The sequence below is a fragment of the Neoarthrinium moseri genome, assembly GCF_022829205.1.
Source record: "Neoarthrinium moseri strain CBS 164.80 chromosome Unknown scaffold43_Wmoseri_CBS_16480, whole genome shotgun sequence".
Classification (NCBI taxonomy): Eukaryota; Fungi; Ascomycota; class Sordariomycetes; order Amphisphaeriales; family Apiosporaceae; genus Neoarthrinium; species Neoarthrinium moseri.
Window position 1 is genome coordinate 218,253 of NW_026055157.1, and position 24,451 is coordinate 242,703.

Sequence of the window (24,451 nt, forward strand, 5' to 3'; positions counted from 1 at the left end):
TCCCCAGCGCCAACACCAGCACCAGCGTGGCCCAAGCGGATGAGTCTATCTACTTACCTGGATAGTCCCCAACAACACGCTGGACTGTGCGCCCGATCACCATCCTGGCTCCAGCCCACCGTCCCGAGATTATTGTCCGCTTCCAAGGTCCCAAGCGATCTCTCTCACCTTGCTCTGCCATGGGTGTGCCTGCGCTGGGAGAGCCACAACCACAACACAGCAACGCTATCCCGCTCAACTTACCCATTGCCGGCCGTGCTGGGCTGGAATTGCCATAGCTTAGATTTGGACCTGGACTCTGAGCCTTGTTGATCCACCCAAGCTCACCTGTCATCGCCGACGCCCCAATCCAATCTCGCTGCTCACCGCCCACCGCCGATCAACCTACACTCAGAGCGACACCGACGACGTTGCGCCTTGCCTTGCAGACGGCCTGCTCGATAATTCACCACGCTCACCGCAGCGCTCTAGGAGCGCCTCAACACCTCGAATCTGGCCAGCTGCCGCGAGATAACCACACCTAACGCAGGCGTGGTACATACGGTGCTCTACCAGCATATCTACAACATCTCCCCGCCACCATGCCCGCGGCGCCGCCGCTGCCCATGCGGTTCCCTTGCTGGTGCAGGGCCGTGTATTCTTGGGGAGGCGAGGTATGTTTGTTTGTCCGGCTGATGGGAGTGCGCTGGCGCTGGCCGACTAACATATAACTTCATAGTCGCAACGAGACCTTGGCTTCGTCGAAGGAGACCTCATAGAATGCCTCAACGCTGGAGACGGATCGTGGTGGACCGGGCGACTGAGGCGGAATAAGACTGTTGGCATATTCCCTTCCAACTTTGTCGAGGTGTTACCAGAGAGCTTCCGCCCCGTGAGTCGCTCAACAAGCCCGCTGGCTCCTAGTAATACGCCAAGCCCGACGAATAGCAACATCGGCAAGACAAAGTCGAAACCCTTTCGGAAACCTTTCGAGGCCTACGCAAAGGCGCCGCATTACACCACGGCCAAGCAGCCCGAGACCTTCCGCGACATGCCCTCGCGCCAGAACTCAAACAACTCGGTCCAGCCGAAGCCCAGCGTACACGACAGAAATGGGAGCTATGGTTCTAATCGATCCCACTCGCCCGCCCCTCCGGTGAGCAGGCATGGATATCACTCGCGCGCTCCTTCGCCCGCCCCTTCACCCGCCCCCCATGCGCAATACCACAACTACCATTCGAGAGCGGCCTCGCCTGCGCCACCTGTTGCTGCCCACAGCTATGGTAGCAGAGCTCCGTCTCCGGCACCTCCCATGAGTCCATACGACTATGTCAACAGATCTCGTTCACCAGCTCCTCCTATGAACGACCACGGCTACGGGTCGAGGGCCCCTTCACCAGCCCCTCCGCTGCAGATGTCCTTCTTTGGCGGAAGAGCTCCGTCGCCACAGCCGCCTCCGATGCAACACGGTTCGAGATCCCCCTCGCCCACCCCGTCATTCACCTTTAAGCCTTATCGCCCTGGCGCAGAACGCGGTTCCCCTCCGCCTCCCGCCCCCCCTCCTCATCGGTCTGCTCTTTTGCTTCGAGGAGGCTCAAACGCATCCTATGATAACAGGCCCCACACACCAAGGGCCCCCTCTCCAGTCCCACCTTCTCCAGGCGGTGATGGCTTCACGCCATCTCCTCTCAGGGAGGCAATGGACGGTGTCATGGAGCAACTTGACGCGTTAGGGGTGAATCGCGAGACAGAATCCCCCGAACCACCCTTGGATCCGTGGTCACCAGAATCGTTTGACATGGTGCAGCATCGCTCGCGGAGGAAACCTCAACCACAAACAAGACCTCAGACCTCGATGGGCGTTGTGATGCAGGATGAAGGGTATGAGACGTATAGCGGGGGCTCATCGACCGAAAATACGTACCACAACGGCCATAGAGAAGACAAGGACCAATTACCGCAGCTTAGCAACTACGTTGAGAGGATGGAGACGCGACTTCGAAAGATGCATCAGCACAGTTCGAGCACGGGTGCCATTGACGACCATAATGACATGCCTCCGCCGCCGCCGCCCAAGAAGCATTACCCCCCGGAGCGGCCGAAATCTTCCATGGGCGATATTGACCATCAAGTGCGCAAACACAAGTCCGCCTTCGAGGTCGGACGTCAGCTGCTTAACAGGACAGCGACAACGAAGACCACCTCAACCGAGGCAACAAACAGCAGCACTGGCACTCAAAGCACGAACCGCAGCTTGATGAGTGGGGCCTCAGCTGGCGGTATCAGCGCGACGAGCGCAGGAAGCCTGGCGCGCAAGAACCGCAACCGCGCTCGCAGTGCGTTGGGTTTTCGAGATGCCGACGAAGAGGAGTTGGATTTGGATCGACCGACAACCCCTTTCACTGGCGTTTCCTACCACCCCAGTCATTCTTCATCTCGATTTCGATCACAGTCGCAGGTGGAGTTCCACGATGGTATCGCAGCGATCGGAGGCCTAGTGCAACCTGAAGCAGGCAAGCCCAAGAAATCCAACTTCATCAAGAGGATACTGGAGGCAACCAAGACTGGTGTCGCCAGCAGCAGGGGTAGCATAGCCATGGGATCAAGCCCGGGAGCGTCGTCGCCCATGGGGAGACCAATGAGCCGCGGAGCGCCTGATAGGATAACGGCTATCGCTGGTGGTGCTAGTAGCACCAACCTACCGAGAGATACAGCCAGGGAAATGGGCCTAGGAAACGGGGTGGACTGGGTGCAAGTACGGCGAGATGTCAATCGATCCAACACCCTCAGCAAGAACGAACGCAACGAGAGGCGCGACCGATGCCAGATGCTGGATTATCCTGCCATTGACCCTGTCGACGAGCTCTTTGAGAGTATCGAAGGTGACGAAGGGGCAGACGGCTTGCCCGTGCACCAGCCGACCAACTATCAGGTCATCAACTTGAGCCAGGTGGACAAGAACTCACGTTTTATCAGTAGCTTGCCCCCGATGACTACAGCAGTTACACTGGCGACGACGTATGTATGTCGTCCTTACAGAAGTGAAGTCCAGCGACTCAGAGCAATCTTTATTTGGGTTGCTGAGAAAATCAACTGGGAAGAGGACTTTGAAGGCGAAATCGACACCCGTCGGGTTATTCAGACAAAGAGAGGCTGTGCAGAGGAGTACGCTGCTCTGGTTCATGAGATGTGCGCCGCCATCGGTATCCACTCCGAGATCGTACGAGGCTATCTCAAGACGCCGGGCGAAGTCCCGGAGACTGGCATCATGCCTCGGCCCAATCACTGGTGGAATGCTGTCCTGATCGACAACGAGTGGCGTTTCATGGACTGTTGTCTCGCGTCCGCCTCCAATCCACAGCGCGGTCTATATTCGAGCTCGACGGCTCCCACTGCCGATAGCTGGTGGTTCCTTGCCAGACCGAGCGAGCTCTGCTGGACCCATATTCCCGAACACCATTCTCAACAGCATGTTTGCCCACCCGTGGCTCATGAGATACTACTGAATCTTCCTGGCGCCTGCCCGCCTTATTTCAAGAACAACATGGCAATGGTCGACTATAATACATCTCTCACACGCATCGAGGATCTCGAGATGGTACATATCCGATTCAATGTCCCAGAGGATGTGGAGGTGGCAGCTGAAGTTGAGGTCCGCGCATTTTCTCGCGATTCTGATGGCGACCTCTTTGAGTCCGGCGACGTGGTCAAGAAGCGGGCTTTGGCTCAGGCCGAGTGGTACAACGGCGTCAAGAGATATACTGTCAAGGGCCTTCTTCCTGGTGACGAAGGTACTGGTATGCTCAAAGTCTACGCAGGGAAGCGTGGTCTCATGCACAGCATCAAAGACATTCCTCATCCGCTCGCCTTTGCTCTGCCTATCATCCATACTGGCGAGAACCCACCGTATGAGTTTGTTACACGACACCCAACGCCCCATGCACAGAGGCACGATATCTACGTCGTCCAGCCGCAGTGTCAACGGCTGGCTCTCAATAACACGTTTGTCTTCGCCATCCGTCAACACCCATCAACCGCGGGGGCCTCAGGAGCAGCGCCTTCGAACAACCCTGGTGGCGCTAGTCCTATTCCCTTTGCTAGGCCAAGTAGCTCTATGAGCATGATGAGCTCCAACCCTAGTACGGCGAGCAGCAGCGGCTACGGCGGGTCCTCCATCAACGGGAAAAAGCCAGCCAAGTTGGCCATTCAGACACCAGGCGGTAAGATTCTTCGCCTGATGCGCAAGGAAGAGCGTAGAGGCATCGGAGTGGGCGGCCGGAACATTGGAAGTGAAGAGGACACCAGTGACGGTGGGACTTGGGAGACGATCATAAAGTGCTCTGAGCGTGGCGTCTGGCGTGGCCTCGTGCTCGCAGATAGAACGGCAAGATGGTGTGTTTTTGCGGAATGGGTTTGTGTTGGCTAATCGCCACCTCTCCGCCTAGGGTTTTGATTATGGAAGCAATCAAGAAGCATCGTTTGCTGCAGCATATGGGGGTGTAAAAGTTCAAACAACGGCTGGCTGGAAACGGCGGTATATCCTCTGCATCTGGTTGCATGTCATGGCGGCGTATGGTATCATGTCGGTTTGCAATTCTTTTTTGGGGGGGCATTCGTAAGGTTTTGGCCATTTCTGCTTTCAGCGAGTCAGATGACATCTTCGGACGTATAATGGGGCGTCCCTCTGTATTCAGTAGTCTGCACATGTTGGGGTCTTGTTTGGCAAGCGTCCAGGTGTATAATAGGGTATATGGCGATCAATCTGGCGTCAATGAACGCTTTTACAAAATTACTTTTCAGACTTTCATTTCCTTGCTTCTTGGCAAGTCTGTATCCAAGCCTCCTTGGGTCGTGAAAACCAATGCGGAGCAATTGACCTGGCCAAGTCGAGGCTCATATCATTCTTCACAACTGGTGCTTGCGGATAAGTTACCGACTAACTTGGCTTCACTTACTGGCCTACAGCGATGTTAACCAACAAAATAGACACTTGCAAGCCCAGCATGCCGTTTACGCTAGACAAGGCACTCTCATTCTCGACGTCCCAGCTCAAATCTCCCCATAGGCTGTCGGAGATCAAAGTAAACCGAATACCATCAGGCGCCATAATCTTGATAGCACTATCAATGTTTCCATAATTCAAGTTGACAATACTCAGCAAAGCCAGACCGGCATTCTTATCCACCCACAACGCCGCATCAACACGGCTAGCTCCGTCGACACTTAGGGTCTCGGTCGCCGGGGCGCCCAGCAAGAAGCCGGCCACTGTGCCGCTCGTCAGCACCCCGGCCAGGCGGTTGGTGACGTCGAGTATGTCGGGCGTCGTCGGGTAGTTCCACATGACGATGCCCTTTGCCCCGTGGTTGACGGCCAGCAGCGTCATGACGACCTCCTCGGCGGCCGTCGGGTACCGGGCCCAGAAGGTCTCGTTGCCGAAGGCCTGGGGCGCGAACCACTGGGCCTTGGACCAGCCGAGCACCGCGTCGCGCCGGCGGTACGCGTCCAGGCGGCCGGCGATGTCCTCGAACTCGCCCGCGCACCCGTCGCACCCGCAGCACCCGTACGTGGCGTTGCACACGGTGCCGTAGACGGTCGAGAAGGACGTGTTGGTGCTGATCGGGTACACGTCGGGCGTGATGATGTCGCCGCCCCGCGCGTACTCGGCGTAGTGGAAGTCGTGGCAGTTGAGCGCCAGCGACGCCGGGTGGTACGGGTCCAGCGCGCGGATCCGGTCGTACGCCTGCCCCGTCGAGTCGGGCGGGTTGCCCTTGCCGTCCGGCTCGTCGCTCTGGTACCACAGCAGCAGGCTCCGGTGCCTCTTGAGGCGCTCCACCTGCTCGAGCATGCCGGTGATGTTCTCGGGCTCCCAGAGCACGTCGTACTGCAGGTATAGGCCTAGTTCGTCCGCGCGCTGGAGATAGGGTTCGAACTGATCCCATGGGAAGGGCTTCTCGCCTAGACTTCCGGTAGGCACGATATGGATCACATTGTACCCAAGCGCTGCGAAGTCATCCAGAGTTGTGACGTTGCTGTCCCAGTAGAGGCTCCATTGGACTTATATGGATCAGCCACAGCCAATTACCACTTTAGTGTAGGACTCACCATAGTATGTGTACGGGAATATATGCCGCCAAGGCTCGTCTTCTCGCTGAATCCAAAGACCTCCGTACAAGTTGTCCATCCGTGACACGCTGCCATAGTCCTCTGGTGCGGGCAAGCGGAATAACTGCGTCGAGGCATTGTAGGTATGCGTCCCATCCAACGTAGCCAGTATACTGATGTTCTGGCCATCAAATCCACAAGCAAATTGTCCCAGGTCTACGGGAAGCTCCATATTGGTTGCCCCAAGGTTGACGGACGTCTTGCCAATTGTGGCTCCATTTGAGAAAATCTCCACGTCCAAGGACTTGGAAGACTCAGAGGCATATCCCGTGGAATTTCCCGGAAGCGGCTGACCAATCTGTTGAGAGATTGACGCATCAATCAAGAGGCTGGCTTCGTTGTCTGTCTCAAGATATATGCTCATGCGTGGCCGTACCCGGAGATTTAACAAGGGAACCGGTGAGATGGGCGGCTCGACGAACCAACCGCCTGGGTCAAAGGAGGAGTTTCTAGGAGTATGTAAGATTTCAATTCTCGATATTCGTTGGAAAGCGCAACCTACGCTGGTCTGTATGCTTTCCCGCACCAGATATCGACCCCTTTTGGGTTGTTAAACTGCGCTTCGGTGGCACCCAAGTAGCCTAAGGCAAAGATCAAGGCCCGATAATAACCCATGGTCAAGCTGAGTACCAAATAACTATGCGAAGCAGTATCGCCGTATTTTTCATAGTATCGTTCAGGGGTCGTCAAATCCCAATCCCTTATATCCACAGTGTTGATGCTTCGTGAAGCAACAGCAACTTATGATTTGAGTGGAGACCAAGAATGACTATAGCCATGTTCCCAGACAAAAGCAACGTCACACGTAGATAACGCCATTTGGAACACTTAGCTTTCTGGATAATTAAACCCAGCAATACATATACGAAGACCCGGCTTATTCTAGGCCGAAACTCAATTCCAAGCTTCGAGATCGACGCGACTCCAACCCACGAGTGGTGGAAACACCAGGTACTTGGAGTAACAGCGGGGTTGGCGCTGTGCGGAGCTCGATAAGGGACTGCGGAATACCCCGACTTGCACCCCTGGTCGTCTGATATCTACCCCAAAGTTGCAATAGTACTGTAATTGTGGATCAGCACCGGGAGTTGGTCCGCAACTTGGAGAACGTTACTTTCGCTATCAGAACGAGGACCGGCAGGTGACGTCCAATGCCGACGATGTCACCGCTGCATCACCGCTGGGTTATGCCAGTCACATCGTGCGGGATCATCATTGAAATGTATTGCCAGTCCTCCCGTTCGAATAACTCGACGGGTTTTACTGAATCCAGAACTTGTGAGGGTCTATAGGGATAATAGCAGACTGGTGAGGTCAAGATGAACGCGTGTCTCTCCCTGGTAGTCTTTACTGCAAATGTCTTGGCTGTTACGAGCCCAGGCTCTGCTAAAACGGGAGTAAGTCATACCGCCCATACTCCATATAGGGAGATGCAAAAACTTACTGCGTGAAAAGTCGATTCCGGTGGACTTGACCTCATACTTCAATAACAAAGGCTTTGGAACATACCCTGGCGAGGCCAACTTCAATGGCTTGAACGAATCATACCCAGCTCCAGACTTCGATGTATCACAGTACACATCTAGTGAGACTGGTATAGTATACTCGCTCGCAGGCTACACCGGTCCCGACAAGCCGGACAATATCGTATGCAGCGGAGAGACCATTAACGTGCCTCCCGGGTCTTATTTCTCGGCGTCTTTCCTCGTTGCCGCGGATTTGATAGATTCCAGCGTATCTGCGAACGCCACGCTCACCTATACCGACAACAGCACATCGGTCTTTGAGCTACGCAGCTTGAACTGGTTCAGCTTCTTGACCATCAACCGTGGCGAGGTCATCTTTCCCAGTCGATATACAGAAGATGGCGTGAACCATAACGGATCACACATCTTTGAGCGCGTAACTTCCTTGGCGGCCGGCAAGCAATTGAGCTCCATAACGCTGCCTGACACCACCAATGTGACCGAAGGTCGGCTGCACGTTTTCTCTGTATCCTTGTGGCAAGGCTCGGCCTCCCTGGAGGTCCAAACCGTTCGGCCGACGCAGAAATGGCTCGAGGATGGAGTTCAAGCCGTGGAGGTAACGCTCAATAATGCTGGTTCGCAGTGCGTTTCGGGAGATCTTGCTGTTTCCATCACGGGGGACTGCATAGAGACGAAGAACCCGGGGAAACTCAGGCGTCTGTGCCCCGGTGACCAGAAGACCGTCACTGTCGGGGTTGCGGGATCCTCAAATGGATCAACGACCGCCGATGTTATCATCGACGATGGCAAGACCCAGCAGAGATTCGCCGTGGATGGCCTGGAGTTTGGCTTTCTTACTTGGTCCTCTGACCTAGATGTACTTGCTAAACATGAGAGCCCTGAATGGTTTGACGACGCCAAGTATGGCATCTTCATTCACTGGGGACCTTATGCTGTGACTGGTAAGCAGCCCTACCTCAAATTTCAACCGTCATACAGAAGCACGACTGGTGTTGAGAGCTGCAGTGCTCGGCATATTGTCCTTTGGGCTACCATGGCTAATGAACGCTACTTTTTAAGGTTGGGGCAATTCGACGCCCTATGAGAGCTATGCTGAGTGGTTTTGGTAGGTCATCAGAATACGGGTTGGAAAGTTTTCCCAAGAGTAAATAACTAATGACACGACTAAAGGTGGTACTCGACTCATCATCCACAGGCTGATAGATCTGACTTCTATGACTATCGCCTAAGGACCTATGGTCCTGAGTGGGTTTATGATGATACCTTTCCTGAATTCAATGCGTCGAAGTTCGATCCGAAGATGTAAGTGGTCCTTCCGCGACAGGGAGCGTGAAATGCGCTCCGCTTGGCCTTGGAAACTAACCCAAGACTGTAGGTGGGTTGACTTGATTGCTGATGCTGGTGCCAAATATTTCGTCATCACAACAAAGCACCATGACGGATTTGCCATATTTGATGCTGGTAACACCACTAATCGATCCTCTCTGCACTATGGCCCAGGACGTGACCTCCTCGGAGAACTGTTCGAAGCAGCAGAAACATACCAGCCAACCCTGAAACGAGGAACTTACTTCTCGTTGCCCGAGTGGTTCAATCCAGACTGGGCCCCGTACGGTTTTGATCAGTTCAACACAAGCTCGACGACCTCTTGGACCGGAGGTCTAGCAACCAACCCTTATACGGGGGTTAAAGAGCCGTACACGGGTCACATCCCTGTCAACGATTTCATCACTGACATAATGGTGCCCCAGATGGAAACCCTGGCCTATCAATATGGTACCGACATCATGTGGTGTGACTGCGGAGCTTCCAACGGAACCGCAGGGTTTGCTGCTACTTGGTGGAACGAGGCGAAATCCCAAGGCCGCCAGGTTGCCATCAACTCTCGGTGCGGCATCGCCGCCGCAGCTGACTTTGATACCCCTGAGTACCAGACCTTCTCGTCCGCCCAGCACCGGAAATGGGAGTCGAACCAGGGCATGGATCCGTACAGCTACGGATACAACCGAGCGACGCCTGATGAGTTATATATGAATGCAAGCACCATCATCCACACGCTGGTAGACATGGTGTCCAAAAACGGAAACCTGCTCCTGGACATTGGACCTCGAGCGGATGGCACCATCGTCGAGGCCGAGGTGAACAACCTGCGCGAGGCAGGTGTTTGGATCCAGGCCCATGAGGAAGCTATCTTCAACACCACGTACTGGTTTGTCCAGAGTCAGATTGTGGATGGCGCCAACGTGCGATTCACCCAGACGGACGATGCGATCTATATCCTCTTCTTGGAGAAACCAGTAGCATATGACGGCAAGGTGAGCGTGGCAGCTCCAGTCCCTATATTGGCTGGGGATTGCGTGAGCCTACTGGCGGTTGACGGTGGCGAAGCATTGGCCTGGGAGATTTCTGGGCAAGGCGATGACTCGGAGCTCTTAATTACCATCCCTGAGGGCTTGCTTGAGAAGGAGGATTTCTGTTGGGTTTTCAAAATCTCCTATGTTTGATGGGTTTCAAACCAGTTGTTCTTTGATTAACCACGAGCGTATTCAGTGATAGATATGCGAATATAGAATATACAAGCCGCAAAAGACCACAAGAGAATCCAAACGTGAACCTAACGTGGCAGTGGTACGGTCTTAACCTCCCATCCGTACTAAGCTGCCGGAGATCTCTAGCAGCAATATAGCGTTCATGTGTTACTTATCGGAGCACGCAGCCTTTGGAAAGTTGCTCTTTTCAATTAGAGACTCCTTGGAAATGTGGAGAATATCAGTCCTCCTTCCGGCGATGGCTGAGTTCTCCTTCTTCACCAAAGGTTAGCGTATGTCTCACCAATTTTGACTTGCAGGACGAATCCTCGTTGGTGGAAGTGTCAGCCGAAACCGTTTCCGCTGATGTCGAAGACAGTATTCCCGCAGAGTTGTGAATGCTAGGCAAAAGCTCGTCCGAGTTCATCCTCTTAAACCGGCGAAGTGTGATGTCGGAACGTGACCGCTTATTGCGGCAAGAAAGTGGGGTCGGCGGAGCCGTTACCGGGAACGCGTGACCTTCCCGACAACATCTCTCTCAACCAAGGATGCCTTCACTTTGCCTTGTCCAAACTTGGATACAATTCTGAAATGCCTCAAAGACGATATGCAGAGGTGACTGCGGATCCCCGAGAGCAAGCCAGCCTTCTAGCGAATGCCGACCCTGGCATTACTCGGTCGAAGCCGCCGACAGGCTCAAAGGGCGCCGAACATGCCCTTACACCGCGACAGGCCATCAAGGCCTACCCGATGGCCATATTCTGGACTCTTGCTGTATCCATGACAGTGATTATGGAAGGCGTAGGTGTTTCCCCGTGACGTGACCTTAAGCCATACTCGAAGCTCTTCAAGCCTCTTGCATTAGTGACAGTGCTGATGTGGATTTTGTGCTAGTATGATACGATCCTGTACGTCGCACCCAGGTATAAGTAGTCGCACAGAAGCTAACCCAAGCAGTATCGGTAACTTCTTTGCATACCCCACCTTTGCAGAGAAGTATGGACAGAAGATCGATAAGCATGGTCATCATCAGCTCTCTGCTCCATGGCAGGCTACCCTGAGTAACATGGCGGGGATTGGCAGCTTCTTTGGTGTGCTGCTGAACGGCCATCTGGTTGATTTGTTCGGGCAGAAGAGAGTGATCATCGGCGCACTATGTGCTCTCTCGTGCTTCGTTTTCATGACCTTCTTTGCCCCGACGATCCAAGTTCTTGCAGCAGGAGAGTTTCTGTGTGGACTACCCTGGGGCGTGTTCGCCTCGTCGGCCCCTGCGTACGCATCAGAGGTGCTCCCCTTGAGCCTGCGTGTATATCTGACTTCGTATACGAACATGTGCTTCATTATTGGTCAACTGATTGCTGCTGGTATCCTGGCCACATTAGTCAGCCGGACTGATGAGTGGGCTTTTCGCATACCCTTCGCCATACAGTGGGTGTGGCCAGCGTTTTTGATCCCTTTGTTGTGCTTTGCACCCGAATCTCCGTGGCATCTGGTGAGAAAGGGCGAGATAAAGAAGGCAGAGCTGTCTTTGCGGCGTCTCAGGAGTTCACAGGATGATGTGGACGTCAAAAGCACGCTGGCCACCATTATCCGCACGGACGCGCTCGAAAAGAGGATCACGGCGGGCACAAGCTACTGGGACTGCTTTCGTGGCGTTGAGCGCCGTCGCACGGAGATTGCCTGCATGGCATTTGCGGGGCAGATGTTCTCCGGGCTTGCGTTTGCATACAACTCTACATACTTCTTCCAGCAGGTTGGCCTTACTCCAGCACAGACTTATAGGCTGAATATCGGTGGGACTGGCCTGGCGCTGTTAGGAACCTTGGTCAGCTGGTTCACTTTGATGCCATACTTTGGCCGCCGACGGATCTTTTTGTGGGGGATGTTTACCTTATTTCTGATCCAGTACTTCATCGGGATACTCAACATATGGACAGATAACGATGCGGTGGCCATGTTTCAGGCTGTTATGACCTTGGTTTGGACATTTGTCTTTCAGCTTTCCATTGGACAACTAGGATGGGCTCTACCCGCCGAAGTAGGGTCTACCCGTCTCCGGCAGCGTACTGTGTGTCTTGCGAGGAACACCTACTATATTGCCTTCGTCATAGCACAGACCCTACAGCCATTTTTCATGAACCCAACACAGTGGAACATGAAGGGCTACACAGGCTTCTTCTGGGGTACGACAGCCTTACTCACATTCATCTGGGCGTACTTTCGGCTCCCCGAGACGAAGAATAGGACCTATGAGGAGTTGGATTGGTTATTTGCCAAAGGAACTGCCACAAGAAAATTTGAATCAACAAAGGTAGACGTCTTCGGTCACGACGAAGAATGTAACCCAGGGCCTTCTTTCAACGACGTGGAGGAGGAGGATGTTCACTTGGGAACTGGAAATGGTTAGGTGGTTCACACAAATCATTTCGTATCCTTTCACGAGGAGGCACCATTAGCATAATAGACTGGCATCTATTCCTTTTGTCGACTATCTTTGAGTGACAACCTTGACCCCTAGTCTATCGGCCATCACGCTCCATCGTAACAATTCCTGGTTGCCGAAAGGAGGTCGTTTCCGATGTGAGCTGCCAGAGAAGCCCTTACCTAGAGCCGTATGCTTAGACGCCGTTCATGTTCATCAACTCGTCAATCGACGACTCTGAAACATCGTTGCCATCCTTGTCCTTCCACGTGAATATTTTAATATTCTCTTCGAAGGCTTTACGGATCGCTTCGTTTACCATAGGATTGTAATCGTACGTCTCTCCGGGCTGCAGGCTGTTAACTCGAGCACTCCTATGTCAATTCGTTAATATACCGTCTGCATCTAGTACAATAGGTCCAGAACAAACTTACAGCGAGACTTGGAGGATACCGTGAATGACCACTTTGAGCTTCTCCTGCTTGTCGACATCCAGCATTGACCATGCCGTCTGCTGCAGCTTCTTGAGAGCGATCGAATCAGCCTTTCGAACCCGTCCATGAAGACGTTGAGCGCGGAACTCAGGGTCCAGGCCCTTCTCGGTCGACTGAGTAGACATTGCGATGATGATTAACAGTGGTGTGAAGAGGAGGAGTCGGGAACAGCCTGTTCGTTGTTCGTCCCTCCGATGGTTGGGACGGAGAGTGGTTGATGGATAGAAAAAGTTGAGATCTGGGAAGTGGTGTCAAAGTAGGCACTTAAATAGGCGTCTAGTGCAGGCCATTTGCATTGTTCCATTCACGCGTTTCTGCATTCACTTGTCACATTAATGTATTGTTGTATTTACGCATTGTTGTATTCACGTATTTTCGTATTTACGTACTTTTCAATTCACGTATTTCGATATTTAAGCGACTTTTTATCTATGTATCCTTATATTTATGTAAATTTCCTTTTTTTTTCGCGTTTATTTTTGTGTACGTACTTTTACAATCTCGTGTTTTAGTTTTTATATTTTTTTGTATTTATATTTTAATACGTTAATAGAAGGTCTCGATCAGAATCCAAGCAACGACTTTGCTACCCATACTTATTGAGGTTCTGTTCGATCCGACTTCGGTCATGAAGGGTATTCCATTGCTGAGTCCGGCTGACGTGGGATTTACCGTAGCGAAATCTACCATTATTGAGCTAGACAAATGCTTTTGCTTTTACCACGAGCAGTCTAATACACGCTGTGGATGAGCACAAACGCAGCTCTACTGGGACGTCGAATCCAGCATGACACTCCTGGCTTTTGCCCTTGATTGTTGGCTCTGGAATGCTCTCCTTGCGAATTGTAAGTACGAGGAGAGAATTCTGTGTGGGATCGCCAACATTGGGATCACCAACAATTTCGACATGTGGTTATCAACCAAGTAGCTGCCTTCTCATGAGGTTTCCCTGAGCATGGAATCACAGCACTTCTTACAAATGCTGAATGCCATCGATTATCTTAACGCCATCCACATTCATATGGAATTGGTGTGGGCAATTCGTTGCCTTCCATCTGGACTGTCTAAGTGCTGAAGACTCTCACACAGACACCCAAGAGTCGAAAGGGAGTGCAAATGACCAAATTTAGAGTGCTGATAGCAAAACACAGGGAGTCCTGAACTGAGGGTTTTGCACACTTCTGGGAAGATTAGGATATTTTTATTTGATCTATTAGCATTATAGGTCATACTGTGGTTCAAGAGATGGTTAGTTCATACTAAGCATATTTCAAAGACACGAAAGATATCTTGGACCCACATTTTCTTTCCTACGTCTGGTGCAAGGAATGAATGTGCACCGACTTCTTGATGCTAAGATGAATCGCTATACAATGGCATTGCATCTCATTGCTATATGATGCCATGTATGCAGCATGTGATCAATTTTTATTTGAACTAAAGTAATATGCATATATGTGTAGTTGCGTCAGTCACGACGACGTTGAATGCGGGCCCGGAGTTGACGGGGAGCTCGGCGGAGGCCGGTCCACTAGCCTCTTTTATTCCAGGGCTCCGGGTGACTCAAAGGGCGCCCAATGAACTTAGTGGCTTCAGGGGTCTCAATGATGGCATCATACAAGAGTATGAAAACCTGTGAATTCGCCCATCCACATTACCCTTTGCTCGCTTTTTGCTTTTGGAAATTTCGGCAAACGCGGCACTCCGAGTTCGCTTCAAGTACACACAATGGCGCCACCAGATATCTCTGTTGAAGACCTCACCTACACTTTCCCGGACTACTCTACAGGTGTGAAAAACATCTCGCTCAATGTGCCGCCCCGCAGTCGCACTCTGCTCATCGGAGCCAACGGCGCCGGCAAGACCACGCTTCTGCGCCTGCTAGCCGGGAAGCGCCTGGCCCCGAGTGGCAGCATCAAGGTCTCGGGCGTTGACCCGTTCAAGGACAGCCTGGAGGGCGTCACGTACTTGGGCTTGGAGTGGGTGCTTAACCCCATCGTCCGCAACGACATCGGCGTCAACGAGCTGCTGCGCTCCGTCGGCGGCGACGCATACCCGGACCGCCGCGATGAGCTCATCAATGTGCTGGACATCGACGTCGAATGGCGCATGCACGCCGTGTCCGATGGTGAGCGCCGCCGCGTGCAGCTCGCCATGGGTCTCATCCGGCCGTGGACTGTACTCCTGCTCGACGAGATCACCGTCGATCTGGACGTGTTGAGCAGATCCGAGTTCCTGGGCTGGCTCGCGCACGAGACGGAGATCCGTGAGTGCACCATCGTCTACGCGACCCACATCCTGGATAACCTTGCCGGCTGGCCGACGCACCTCGTCCACATGCACCTTGGAACCATCAAGGAGTGGGGTCCCGCGGAGAAGTTCCTGGGCGAGAACAAGGGCACAAGCACCGGGAACAGCCAGCTTGGAGAGCTTGTTCTGGGTTGGTTGAAGGCTGATCTGAAGCAACGCGGCCCAAGAAACCATTCGAAGCTGGGGACCGAGGGAATGTCCTACCTGGTCGGTGGCTTCGGCGGCTACGGAGATGAGAGCAGCGAGAAGAAATGATACAACTCACTGGAGAGGACGGGCCACAAGAATCATGGGTTCCACTGGGTTGGGAATTGCAACAACACGACGCTCAACGCATAGAATGGAGTTCACGGAGTTTTTGGTATTACACAAGAATCCTGGTTTCATCACCAGACGGCGGGGGGAACATGAGTGCACTTAACATGCATTAAAGATACCCTTTCAACATAGGATAGATCATTGACGGATCTGGAACGACTTGCGGACGTCGCAAACCGGGTATATAGCGCGTGAGACCTACAAATAGGTAGCAACCAGAAAACACCAAGGACCATCAAACTTCACGTTTACGAGGGCAAGAACTCTCCATTTGCCCTTTTCAGCTCCTCTTCATCAGTGTCGTCATCGTGTTATGCATCAATCGTCCAACCCCGGTCATTCCTTGCTGCTCAAGATAACCTAAAACACCCTGGCGATACTCGTCCCAGGTCAGACTCACACCTCCGTTTCTGCCGAGATCTACCAAGCTCTTCCTGGTGACAGGCCCGGCATGTCTGAGATCGAGGTCGCCTGTGCCCTGCTCCATCTCCAATTCTTCTAGCTCGCGAAGATATGCCGTAGCTAGAGATCCGAGTACTGAAGATGTGGATAACGTGAACAGAGAAGTCAGTTCGCTGCCTTTTCGTACGGCAGACACGTGTGTTGCCAGGTCTCTGATGACGTTGTCTGGCATGAGGCAGGCGTGTGAGTTGGAGTCCTTGGCATTGAAAGCCCTTGATCGCCAAAGACAATTGCAAATATCCATCAGGAAACCATTGAATACATTGATGTACTCCGGAGGGTATGACGACCGAGACGAGCCAGTAGCGGCCTGGAACCCTTCCTTGTACTGAGCGAGCACGCCACACAGTCGTGATAATGTGACCGGCGATGAGCTGAAGTGGAGCGTGTAGACTAGAGCGGTAGGCGGGATCACGATTCGGATGTGTTGATTGAGTCTGGGATTTGATGCGAGATACGCAGCCTGTTCATAAAAATCCAGAATAATTGAATGTGCCGCGGTGCTGGACGAGGTTTGTACAACCGTTAGGCAGAGCTTATTCACATGAGTGACAAGATCCGAGACTGCTCCGGTCGACAACGATTCGACATCGTCAGACTGCAGGATAGTGATCCAATGCTGGAGCAAACCGTTGTAGTACTTCAGCATGACTAATTGGGACCCAGCAGTTCCGTTGAGAACCTTGATCTCTAAAAGAGACAGTATCCGGCTGTATAGTTCTGGATAAAGTCAGCGCCTTGCTTCACAGGGAGGGAATATGTAGTTACCAGGAAAATCGTCTGTAGGAACCGGTGTGTACATGAGAGTCTGGAGAATGCAATCCCTTGAGTCGTGGCCGTTCCAGGTCTTCAAATATGAGGCGAAGAAGGACAATACTATTGGGGGAAGATTCTGGACGAAGTCAGTTGATGGGCTGTGCTCCCCTTGGTCGTAGGTCTTACCTTAGTGTTTGCGGCGTATTGTTGCAGTATCTCGAGGAAGCTGGCAACTTCGCCAGCACCTTCATCCCCACCATCAAGCACATCTTGACCATACGCATCGAGCCAATTGCTGATGCGCAAGTGAGAGATAGGGTCCGGCTTTAACAGCATCAATTTCTGCAGCAGAGGATCACCAAGCACTGAAATGAGCTGATTGGGCAGTTCAACGGTCTCCAGTGCTTTGACCAACCCATCCACATTCTCGATCTCCTCTAGTGTTACGGAGTTCTGACATGTCAGCAGACGCCCATTGACAATGGATTTGTGCTGCTTACTTCCTGTGCATGCGATGTATGCACTTCTGGTACAACCGGCGGCCTTTTGCTTTGTCCAGCATTGTTGATGTGTCGAGCTACTCGGAAAGCGTCCTTGGGTTGGTCACGGTCTTCCAAAGATCGCGCATGTGCTTGCTGGATCTCATCTAATCGCTCTCGCCATTGAGGATCTGGGTGCTTCAAGAGATCAGCCTAGCCTTCACGTCTGACCTACTGAAAAATACCTTGAAAGAGGATGCCTTGCCCCGAGTTGCGTCCCCCACAATGATCTCGGGGTAATAATCTTTGAAGACCCGAAGTAGACCGGTCAGCGCAGGGTCATTTCCTGTCTGCCTACTCAACGCAAGTCTTATGTTGCTGTTAGAATAATGACCGTCCAATAGGTCACGTAGGGAGGGGGGTAGCCTACACTGCTTGTATCCGATAGGGTCGAACGTGTCTACGCCTTGTAATGACAGCAAGAAGGTGGCATAACTGTGGCCTGGAGCTGATCAGATACCATCACACAAGCAGGCAGCAACCATCCCACTCACCTGATAGCTGCAGTGTCAAGCAAGTTGAACAAGACTGCATATACCTTGGACAGGATGTCTTGCTTCTCTATAGTGTGATAGACCATGATGATCCACCTGAGAAGTGCTGCCTGGATGGCAAGTGAAGGTTTGAGAGCGCCATGTCCCAGACAGCCTACGACCTTGATGATGATATCACCATCGATACGCGTGACGGGATATAGGTTCTTAATCAGACTGTTCAAACTTGCCTGGTCAAGGTGGCTAGGGGCGACGATGAGATCTATTAGTTCCGTCAACGCGTCCGGTAGAACGCCATTTCCGTAGCACTCTGAGGCCAAGGTCTCGACAGTAGATTTGATGGGAGCTCCTCGACGCTTGGCCGGGACCTTTGCAGCTATTCCAAGTTAGATAGGTCACAAGCCGTGGGATTCTAACAAGCGCATGCTGTGGCTGTCGATCGAAACGTACCCTGAACCACTTCAGCTAAACTCTCACGCAGGATATCAGCCTGCGGCACAACGTTGGCCATTTTGGCTCGCCCATGTGGGTGGATTATCGGTGCCCTCTCCCAATTTGATCAAGCCGCTCACAGGGAGGGCAGCTGCAAGGTCGATGGCCGAAATGGAGTATCCCAAGTGCTGCAACGGAGAAACGCGTTTGACGCGCACAGATGTATACATGCAAGACATTGGATACACCCGACGCGGTAGAGCGGGGCTACCTAAGTTGGATTTTGGCGCCTCACAGAAGGGCAACCTGGAATTGAGTGCTAGTGCCGCTGAAAGCGCCTGGGCTTTCGCGCGCTGCAGACTGACCCGAGTTACCTAGCACTAAGCCTTGTTACAGCGGGTCCATCTTTGACACGGAACATGAATTACTTCGAGCTGCTGCTACAGTTGCTCTCCAGCAGATTATCCGTGAGCACGTTGGATTCAAGAATTCGAGGAAAATAGAGGGGTTTACTTGACTAAGTTACGCGATATCGTAGGCACCTTGCCACGTCTCTCATCCGCCACCATGGCCTTCAACACTGGCAAGGTGAACGAGGACTTCATAGGCCAGCATCAACGGAACCTTCTCTTGCTCTCCATCTTCTACCCAGCAAGAATCGACAGGACGCAATTACATGGCCAAAGCTAACTTGCTTATGAATCAAAGTCCAGTAAACGGCGTCAATGTTGGCGCCGTTGTAACACCACATGCTTGTGGAACTCGTGTCTTTATGACGGGCTGTCACGTTCCTTGATCCTCAGGTGGCACAGCAGCAGACCGCTGTCGTCGCAGAGGAGACACTTTAGCATCATGACAACACAGCTCAGATCTCGCTAGGAAAGTACTTCCTCTTTTGGTCAGAATGGCCCCCAATGGGATTTGGATACTCCCGAAAAGACTGGGTTTTGATGACATATTGCTAATCATAGAATACCTGCCGCATCCTACAATAGACCCAAGTCTTGTAGAATCCTCCTACAATGCGAACTTTCCCAATACGAAAGGTGCGACCCGTGTATACCCCAAGAAAAGACCTCAAAGCTACCCCAGCCTTTGCGGATGCGAACTTTTCAGTGACTGTCTAAGTGGTGACGCTCGCCTTCGCGATGAAGTTCTGCCGAGGGGTTTGGTCATGACATACTTTCGCTGTGCAGGGCGTGCCGAGCCCGCTGGAGGTGCGCACAGATTTCCGCCGAACTTATCTGATCCGCGATAATACGGAGTTGCGGGTAGTATACGTTTGTGTGTAACGTTTTGTATGTCTTGATCCTGCAGCAACGGGGCGTGGCTCCCACCGCGATGTGCCCACTACCACCCCACCAGCATGGATGGAGGACCGGAATTTGCAGCCGCGGGCGCTGTCGAATGTGTGGGAAGAAGAAGAAGCGCCTTTGACCCCTGGAACCAAGTACATGCCAGGCCATGCCATGCCGTGCCGTGCCCTTCGGGCGGCGTTGTATCTAGTGGTGCGCTGCCTTGTCCACATTCATGCAGGCATTTATTTGGTCTTGTACGACCTGTTTTTACGGTTCGGACAGATTCATCACAAGACTTCAGCGGTCGTTTAGCGGGTCCGCCAATGACAACTGCTTCTCCCCACCATGGACATGCTCTCACGTAGCCGCTGGAGAAGACCGTCTTTGGGCCCCCCAGTTCATTAACAGTTGCAGATTTGCGTCCACCCTTCATCACGCCCCTGACGAGCTGCTATTGGACCCTCCTAGGCTTCGTGCGACCCATACTATCCTGCGCCTCCAGTCGGGGCTTACCTCCTGGGTGCAGGGTCGTCTGCCAACTACCGCAGAATTTCTTGCAAATCCGGATGCATCTCTATAAGAAGCCATCGTTTCCCACACAGTACTGGCTTGGCATTGGGTACGTGAGCTACGTGACTTGGGTTCGTTGCAATCCAGTCACGCCAACATTGACGACGCATCGCAAGCATATAAGGCACTTCTCGAGAACCAACCCGGCCAGCCAACAATCGGTGGCATTGCCCTTTTGAAAGAGTGCTCGAATGTTGGTTGACGGCTTTGGAACGCGTACAAGGGCGTTGCGGAGACTTATTCGTGCGATTGCAGCTACAGTTGGGTGTGGATTGCCTGCAGCATCAAAAGTTTCGCCCGTTGAATTTGAGGTAATGCCAGGGTTCATTTGACTCGACTCTGCAAGCCGTGGCGCTCCTCTGTACTGGAGACGACCCCTTCAATTTCAAGTCTATATGACGGTCATCACGGCGTCCCACTCAGCTATCATTCTATGCCTTACAGCAAAACGATGCTTATGTCATATGATCTTACACCCAAAGTGGCAAGGTAAATATAAGAAGAGCTACCCTGACAATTATGCTGCGTGGCTGTACAGAACCATTCATGGTTCATGGTTCGTGCGGATGCTGATTATGACCGGATTTGCTGACCGATGTGGAAGACAAGCGTACATAAAACGCGTACGTCCGAGCCTCATTCCATGAGCTCAGCAGCAGAGTACAATGTCCGGAGACATTCCTGCATCCTCCTTTCATGGAACACCAGCTCGCACTCTCTCCACCAAGGTAACCCTAGTGCGGGACCATCAAGCCTGTATACCGTTGGCGAGGACGCTAGTCGAGGGCGACCTTCTCGTGCTTCTCTCTCCCGTTATCATTCCAATCCAGCGAGAAGGTGACGACTTCAGGGACCCTTTCGAACCTCTTGGTCGCGCACTTGCTTCCAAGCACCCATGGGTCCGGCATGTCCCATATACTGCCAATAATGGCATTACTGATTACCACACCGCATTTATTAGCAGAGCCAAGGTCATCGTATTTGTCATCTCGGGCGCAGTGATTGAGGGACAAGCCTCCCAGACCGAGCTCGCCGACATAGCCCGGGTTATTGCTGAACACCGGCCCCAGGTGATCATTGCATGTCAGGATGTACACAGCTTGGGCTTGATGGAAGGGGATTTCCCCACGATACTTCAGATACCCAGTTACGCTCCTCAATATTTAGAGGAGACGGCGGCCGTATTATTTGGCGAGACTTTATCGAACGATACTGATACTATGAACGTGGATAAGCCTATTTTGGAATCAAGGGCCTGGACAGTCGAAGCACTCCCGGATAGCTTGGACGCTTTTGACTTCACACCAATCTTGGACCTCTGGAATGAGTGCATTCCGAAGCAGTTCCAGTTGGATCGGTATAGCCTCCAATCGCTACTAAACCGAGCTGGATTCGGCAAGCATTACGTTATCAGATCCCCTGGCACGGGGGATATAATAGGCTTCTGTGCAACATTTACAACCTGGGCTTTTAGTGATCCCGAATATCTCATTGGGTCGCTTGCTGCCATATTAGTAAAGCCAGATTACAGGAGAAGGGGCATCGGTTCGAGTTTACATACCCATGCTACGGATCTTCTCTCAAGAACGCGGGGTGTTCGACGTTTACAGCTCGGGAGCACTTTTCCTCGTCTCCTATACGGCATCCCTCTTGATCTAGCTTCCCACGAGTGGTTCCGAAGGCGCGGGTGGCCCATGGACGTACAGTCTCCAGGCAGGGGACGAGAGGTGTGCGACTGGCTCCTGAGGATCCAAGACTGGCCTAGTGGAGGCTCTACCTCGGTGCCAGAAGGGTTCTCCTTCCGGCAATGTAACCCTGATGACTTTCCGGCCCTCCTACAATTTGTGGGAAACGAGGCCCCGCGGAATGAGAGTATGGGGCTATTCGAAGAATACAAATGGAGCAGGGACTATGCACAAGATATTGTCTTGTGTCTACATGGAGCAGTCATAGTCGCGGCAGCCCTGGTCTATACGCCTCACTCGGGAACGATCGCTGAGGCGGACCTGCCATGGGCACGGAAAATAGGACACGATGTTGGTGGCATTACTTGTATTTGTATTGCAGGTAAGTCGGAACGCGGTCGTATATGTGATATTTGGCTGACGATCTCGGCTTGAAGAGGGGAATGCGACTCTACAGAACCATCGAAACTCGGTCATGATTAGACTACTTGGATGTTGTGTAGAGATACTTCAGGAGCTCGGGATGCAGCAGGTCTTCCTGGATGGTATGAAAGGAGGCGACGAGGGTTTTCAAAATTTAGGTAAAGCTGAACCTTTCGACACTCCTTAGATCAGCCACTGACCAACGCGTAGGCTTTCACAAATGGGCACGATATAGAGAGGTTTGGAGGAAGGCATAGGCCCAGTGATCTATTTCCGACATTGGATAGCCATGTAGTGCCAAAAAAAAAAACCCCCCAAGACTTAAGGCAATTTTGACTTCAGATGCTGTAGCTGCTTCTTTGCTCTACCTTCAAGTCGTTACAACGAAGCATCCAAGACTTCGGCGGCTGGATCAGACATGCGGCGTCAATCTACTCAGGGTACCGCCAAATGGTGCTTTTGCTGCTGACTCTGGGCAATCTATCACAATCGCGTGGTCACCAAATGGATTTTGTGATCTCATGAGAACTGCATTCCCTCATTAAATGAGATTGCCAAGCGCCTTCTGGTGCATACATTTTCCCTTGGCAATGTATGCGAAACCACATGACCAATGTGCGGCCTGCAAGCGGCCCAGTAGTCCGCTGGCGTAAGATTCGGCAACGAGGTGCATACGTCTGGAGATTTGTATATGCAGCAGAGGATGAAAATGTCTCGGACCCTGACTGTATGATCTGCAATACACCATCTCAGCAGCCCGAGAAGCCAATTAGCAGGGCAAGACTAACTGTGTAACCCTAAGGTGAGACACCTGGTACAAATGCTTTCAAGATAGCGACTCTGGCACTGTGATTATTCGTTGCGTCCCCGTTGTGGGAAAGGCGTTTCCTCTCGGTTTTGTGTAACCTGCTAAGGTATCACAACAGCCAAGTATTGGCTATGAGTCATAGTATCTCACGTCACGTCTAGCTGTAATAGAGACAAATGCATGTTCATCGATCGACAATCACATCGTATAATTTCCAATCCCAAATTGCCCCAATGGCAAAACGAAGCTGAAATCCATAGGTTACAAAATCAAAACATCTCACTTAGTCGTACTTCTATGGCATCTGCAAGGATGCTGTTTCTATGTTCAACCACGATACCCAGCTCTGCGAATTTGTTGTTTCATAATAGCTCAGATTTGACAGAATGAGGGTTGGCATGTTCTAGTCCAAGAGTAAAAGCTAGAAACAAAACATCGAAGTTGAAAGGATAGAGCCTCTTATTGGCTTACAAGGGGCGAAGAACCCCAACCCAAGCTCAACTTTCGTTGCATCCTCCACCCTGGTCCTCCGTGTGGATGTACCAGTGATGATGGCAAGCATCCTTTCCTGATCTGCGGCCACTTATGCACTCGCTAACCGAAGCCAGCAAGCAGCTCAACCCCACTGCGGCGTGGCCGGCATTGCATACATACACACATACCATACCAGGTTGCCAGGCTTGTTCCTGCCAAGACGTAACGAAGAAGGGCCACCGAAAAAGTAAGCCACAAGCACTGTCCAACGTACACTCACCGCGAGTATGGTGCCATGCAAGCCATATCATCGTGCAGAAGGCGTGTGGGTTCGCTGGTACCCGTCGTTGGCCGCTGGCCCGCGGCTTTCAAACCAACACCCTCCTGGGGGCCATTGAACGTGCTTCGGTTCACTCTCGTTCGGACTTTAGGGTGACACGACAGAAGCCTTACACGAGACTCACGTCTTAGCGCGGCACATGGCAAGGAAAAAGGGCACAGTCGGTTAAACCGCAACCCAAGGCCGCACCCGGAGCTGACCTTGCACCACGGGCTGCTCTTTTACCAAGGAGCCGCGTCCTAGCAGAGTTCTATGCATCATGATGCGAGATAGTGTGGCGACAGGCCCCCGACGTCTCGCCCCTCGATCTCGTGTTTCCCGGTACGAACGAATATAGACCCATACCACTCCGGGGCCCGTCTCATCTACGCAAACACACGTAGCCTGTGCATGGGCGCTCCCTGGTATCCCCAGACGGATCCCAGGGGACGGGCCGTACGAGCAATGTCAGCAGCGGGTGCTTGGGTCCG

The 24,451-nt window shown here is 52.5% G+C and overlaps 8 protein-coding genes across 8 annotated transcripts; 5 read left to right on the forward strand and 3 right to left on the reverse strand.

Moving 5' to 3' along the window:
- Positions 1-581: 581 nt before the first annotated feature.
- JN550_009458 (uncharacterized protein) lies at positions 582-4,405 on the forward strand (the record flags this gene model as incomplete). Its single annotated transcript, XM_049321533.1, has 2 exons — positions 582-653; positions 719-4,405. 2 exons carry the CDS (start codon positions 582-584, stop codon positions 4,403-4,405), a joined length of 3,759 nt encoding a protein of 1,252 aa, XP_049168613.1.
- A 525-nt stretch (positions 4,406-4,930) lies between these two features.
- On the reverse strand, positions 4,931-6,756 carry JN550_009459 (uncharacterized protein; the record flags this gene model as incomplete). The annotated part of the gene is made up of 3 exons (XM_049321534.1): positions 4,931-6,033; positions 6,082-6,590; positions 6,644-6,756. The coding sequence occupies 3 exons, from the start codon at positions 6,754-6,756 to the stop codon at positions 4,931-4,933; spliced, it is 1,725 nt and encodes a 574-aa protein (XP_049168614.1).
- Positions 6,757-7,460: 704 nt separating this feature from the next.
- Positions 7,461-10,132, forward strand: JN550_009460 (uncharacterized protein; the record flags this gene model as incomplete). The annotated part of the gene is made up of 5 exons (XM_049321535.1): positions 7,461-7,538; positions 7,597-8,569; positions 8,688-8,733; positions 8,799-8,930; positions 9,004-10,132. 5 exons carry the CDS (start codon positions 7,461-7,463, stop codon positions 10,130-10,132), a joined length of 2,358 nt encoding a protein of 785 aa, XP_049168615.1.
- Positions 10,133-10,747: 615 nt separating this feature from the next.
- Positions 10,748-12,563, forward strand: JN550_009461 (uncharacterized protein; the record flags this gene model as incomplete). Its single annotated transcript, XM_049321536.1, has 3 exons — positions 10,748-10,957; positions 11,051-11,064; positions 11,114-12,563. 3 exons carry the CDS (start codon positions 10,748-10,750, stop codon positions 12,561-12,563), a joined length of 1,674 nt encoding a protein of 557 aa, XP_049168616.1.
- Positions 12,564-12,774: 211 nt separating this feature from the next.
- JN550_009462 (uncharacterized protein) lies at positions 12,775-13,197 on the reverse strand (the record flags this gene model as incomplete). Its single annotated transcript, XM_049321538.1, has 2 exons — positions 12,775-12,952; positions 13,013-13,197. 2 exons carry the CDS (start codon positions 13,195-13,197, stop codon positions 12,775-12,777), a joined length of 363 nt encoding a protein of 120 aa, XP_049168617.1.
- Positions 13,198-14,800: 1,603 nt separating this feature from the next.
- On the forward strand, positions 14,801-15,637 carry JN550_009463 (uncharacterized protein; the record flags this gene model as incomplete). Its single annotated transcript, XM_049321539.1, has 1 exon — positions 14,801-15,637. The coding sequence occupies one exon, from the start codon at positions 14,801-14,803 to the stop codon at positions 15,635-15,637; it is 837 nt and encodes a 278-aa protein (XP_049168618.1).
- A 343-nt stretch (positions 15,638-15,980) lies between these two features.
- Positions 15,981-18,462, reverse strand: JN550_009464 (uncharacterized protein; the record flags this gene model as incomplete). Its single annotated transcript, XM_049321540.1, has 7 exons — positions 15,981-16,882; positions 16,931-17,054; positions 17,105-17,371; positions 17,419-17,595; positions 17,643-17,766; positions 17,952-18,327; positions 18,402-18,462. The coding sequence occupies 7 exons, from the start codon at positions 18,460-18,462 to the stop codon at positions 15,981-15,983; spliced, it is 2,031 nt and encodes a 676-aa protein (XP_049168619.1).
- Positions 18,463-20,916: 2,454 nt separating this feature from the next.
- Positions 20,917-22,616, forward strand: JN550_009465 (uncharacterized protein; the record flags this gene model as incomplete). The annotated part of the gene is made up of 3 exons (XM_049321541.1): positions 20,917-22,318; positions 22,374-22,517; positions 22,570-22,616. The coding sequence occupies 3 exons, from the start codon at positions 20,917-20,919 to the stop codon at positions 22,614-22,616; spliced, it is 1,593 nt and encodes a 530-aa protein (XP_049168620.1).
- Between the last annotated feature and the right edge of the window lie 1,835 nt (positions 22,617-24,451).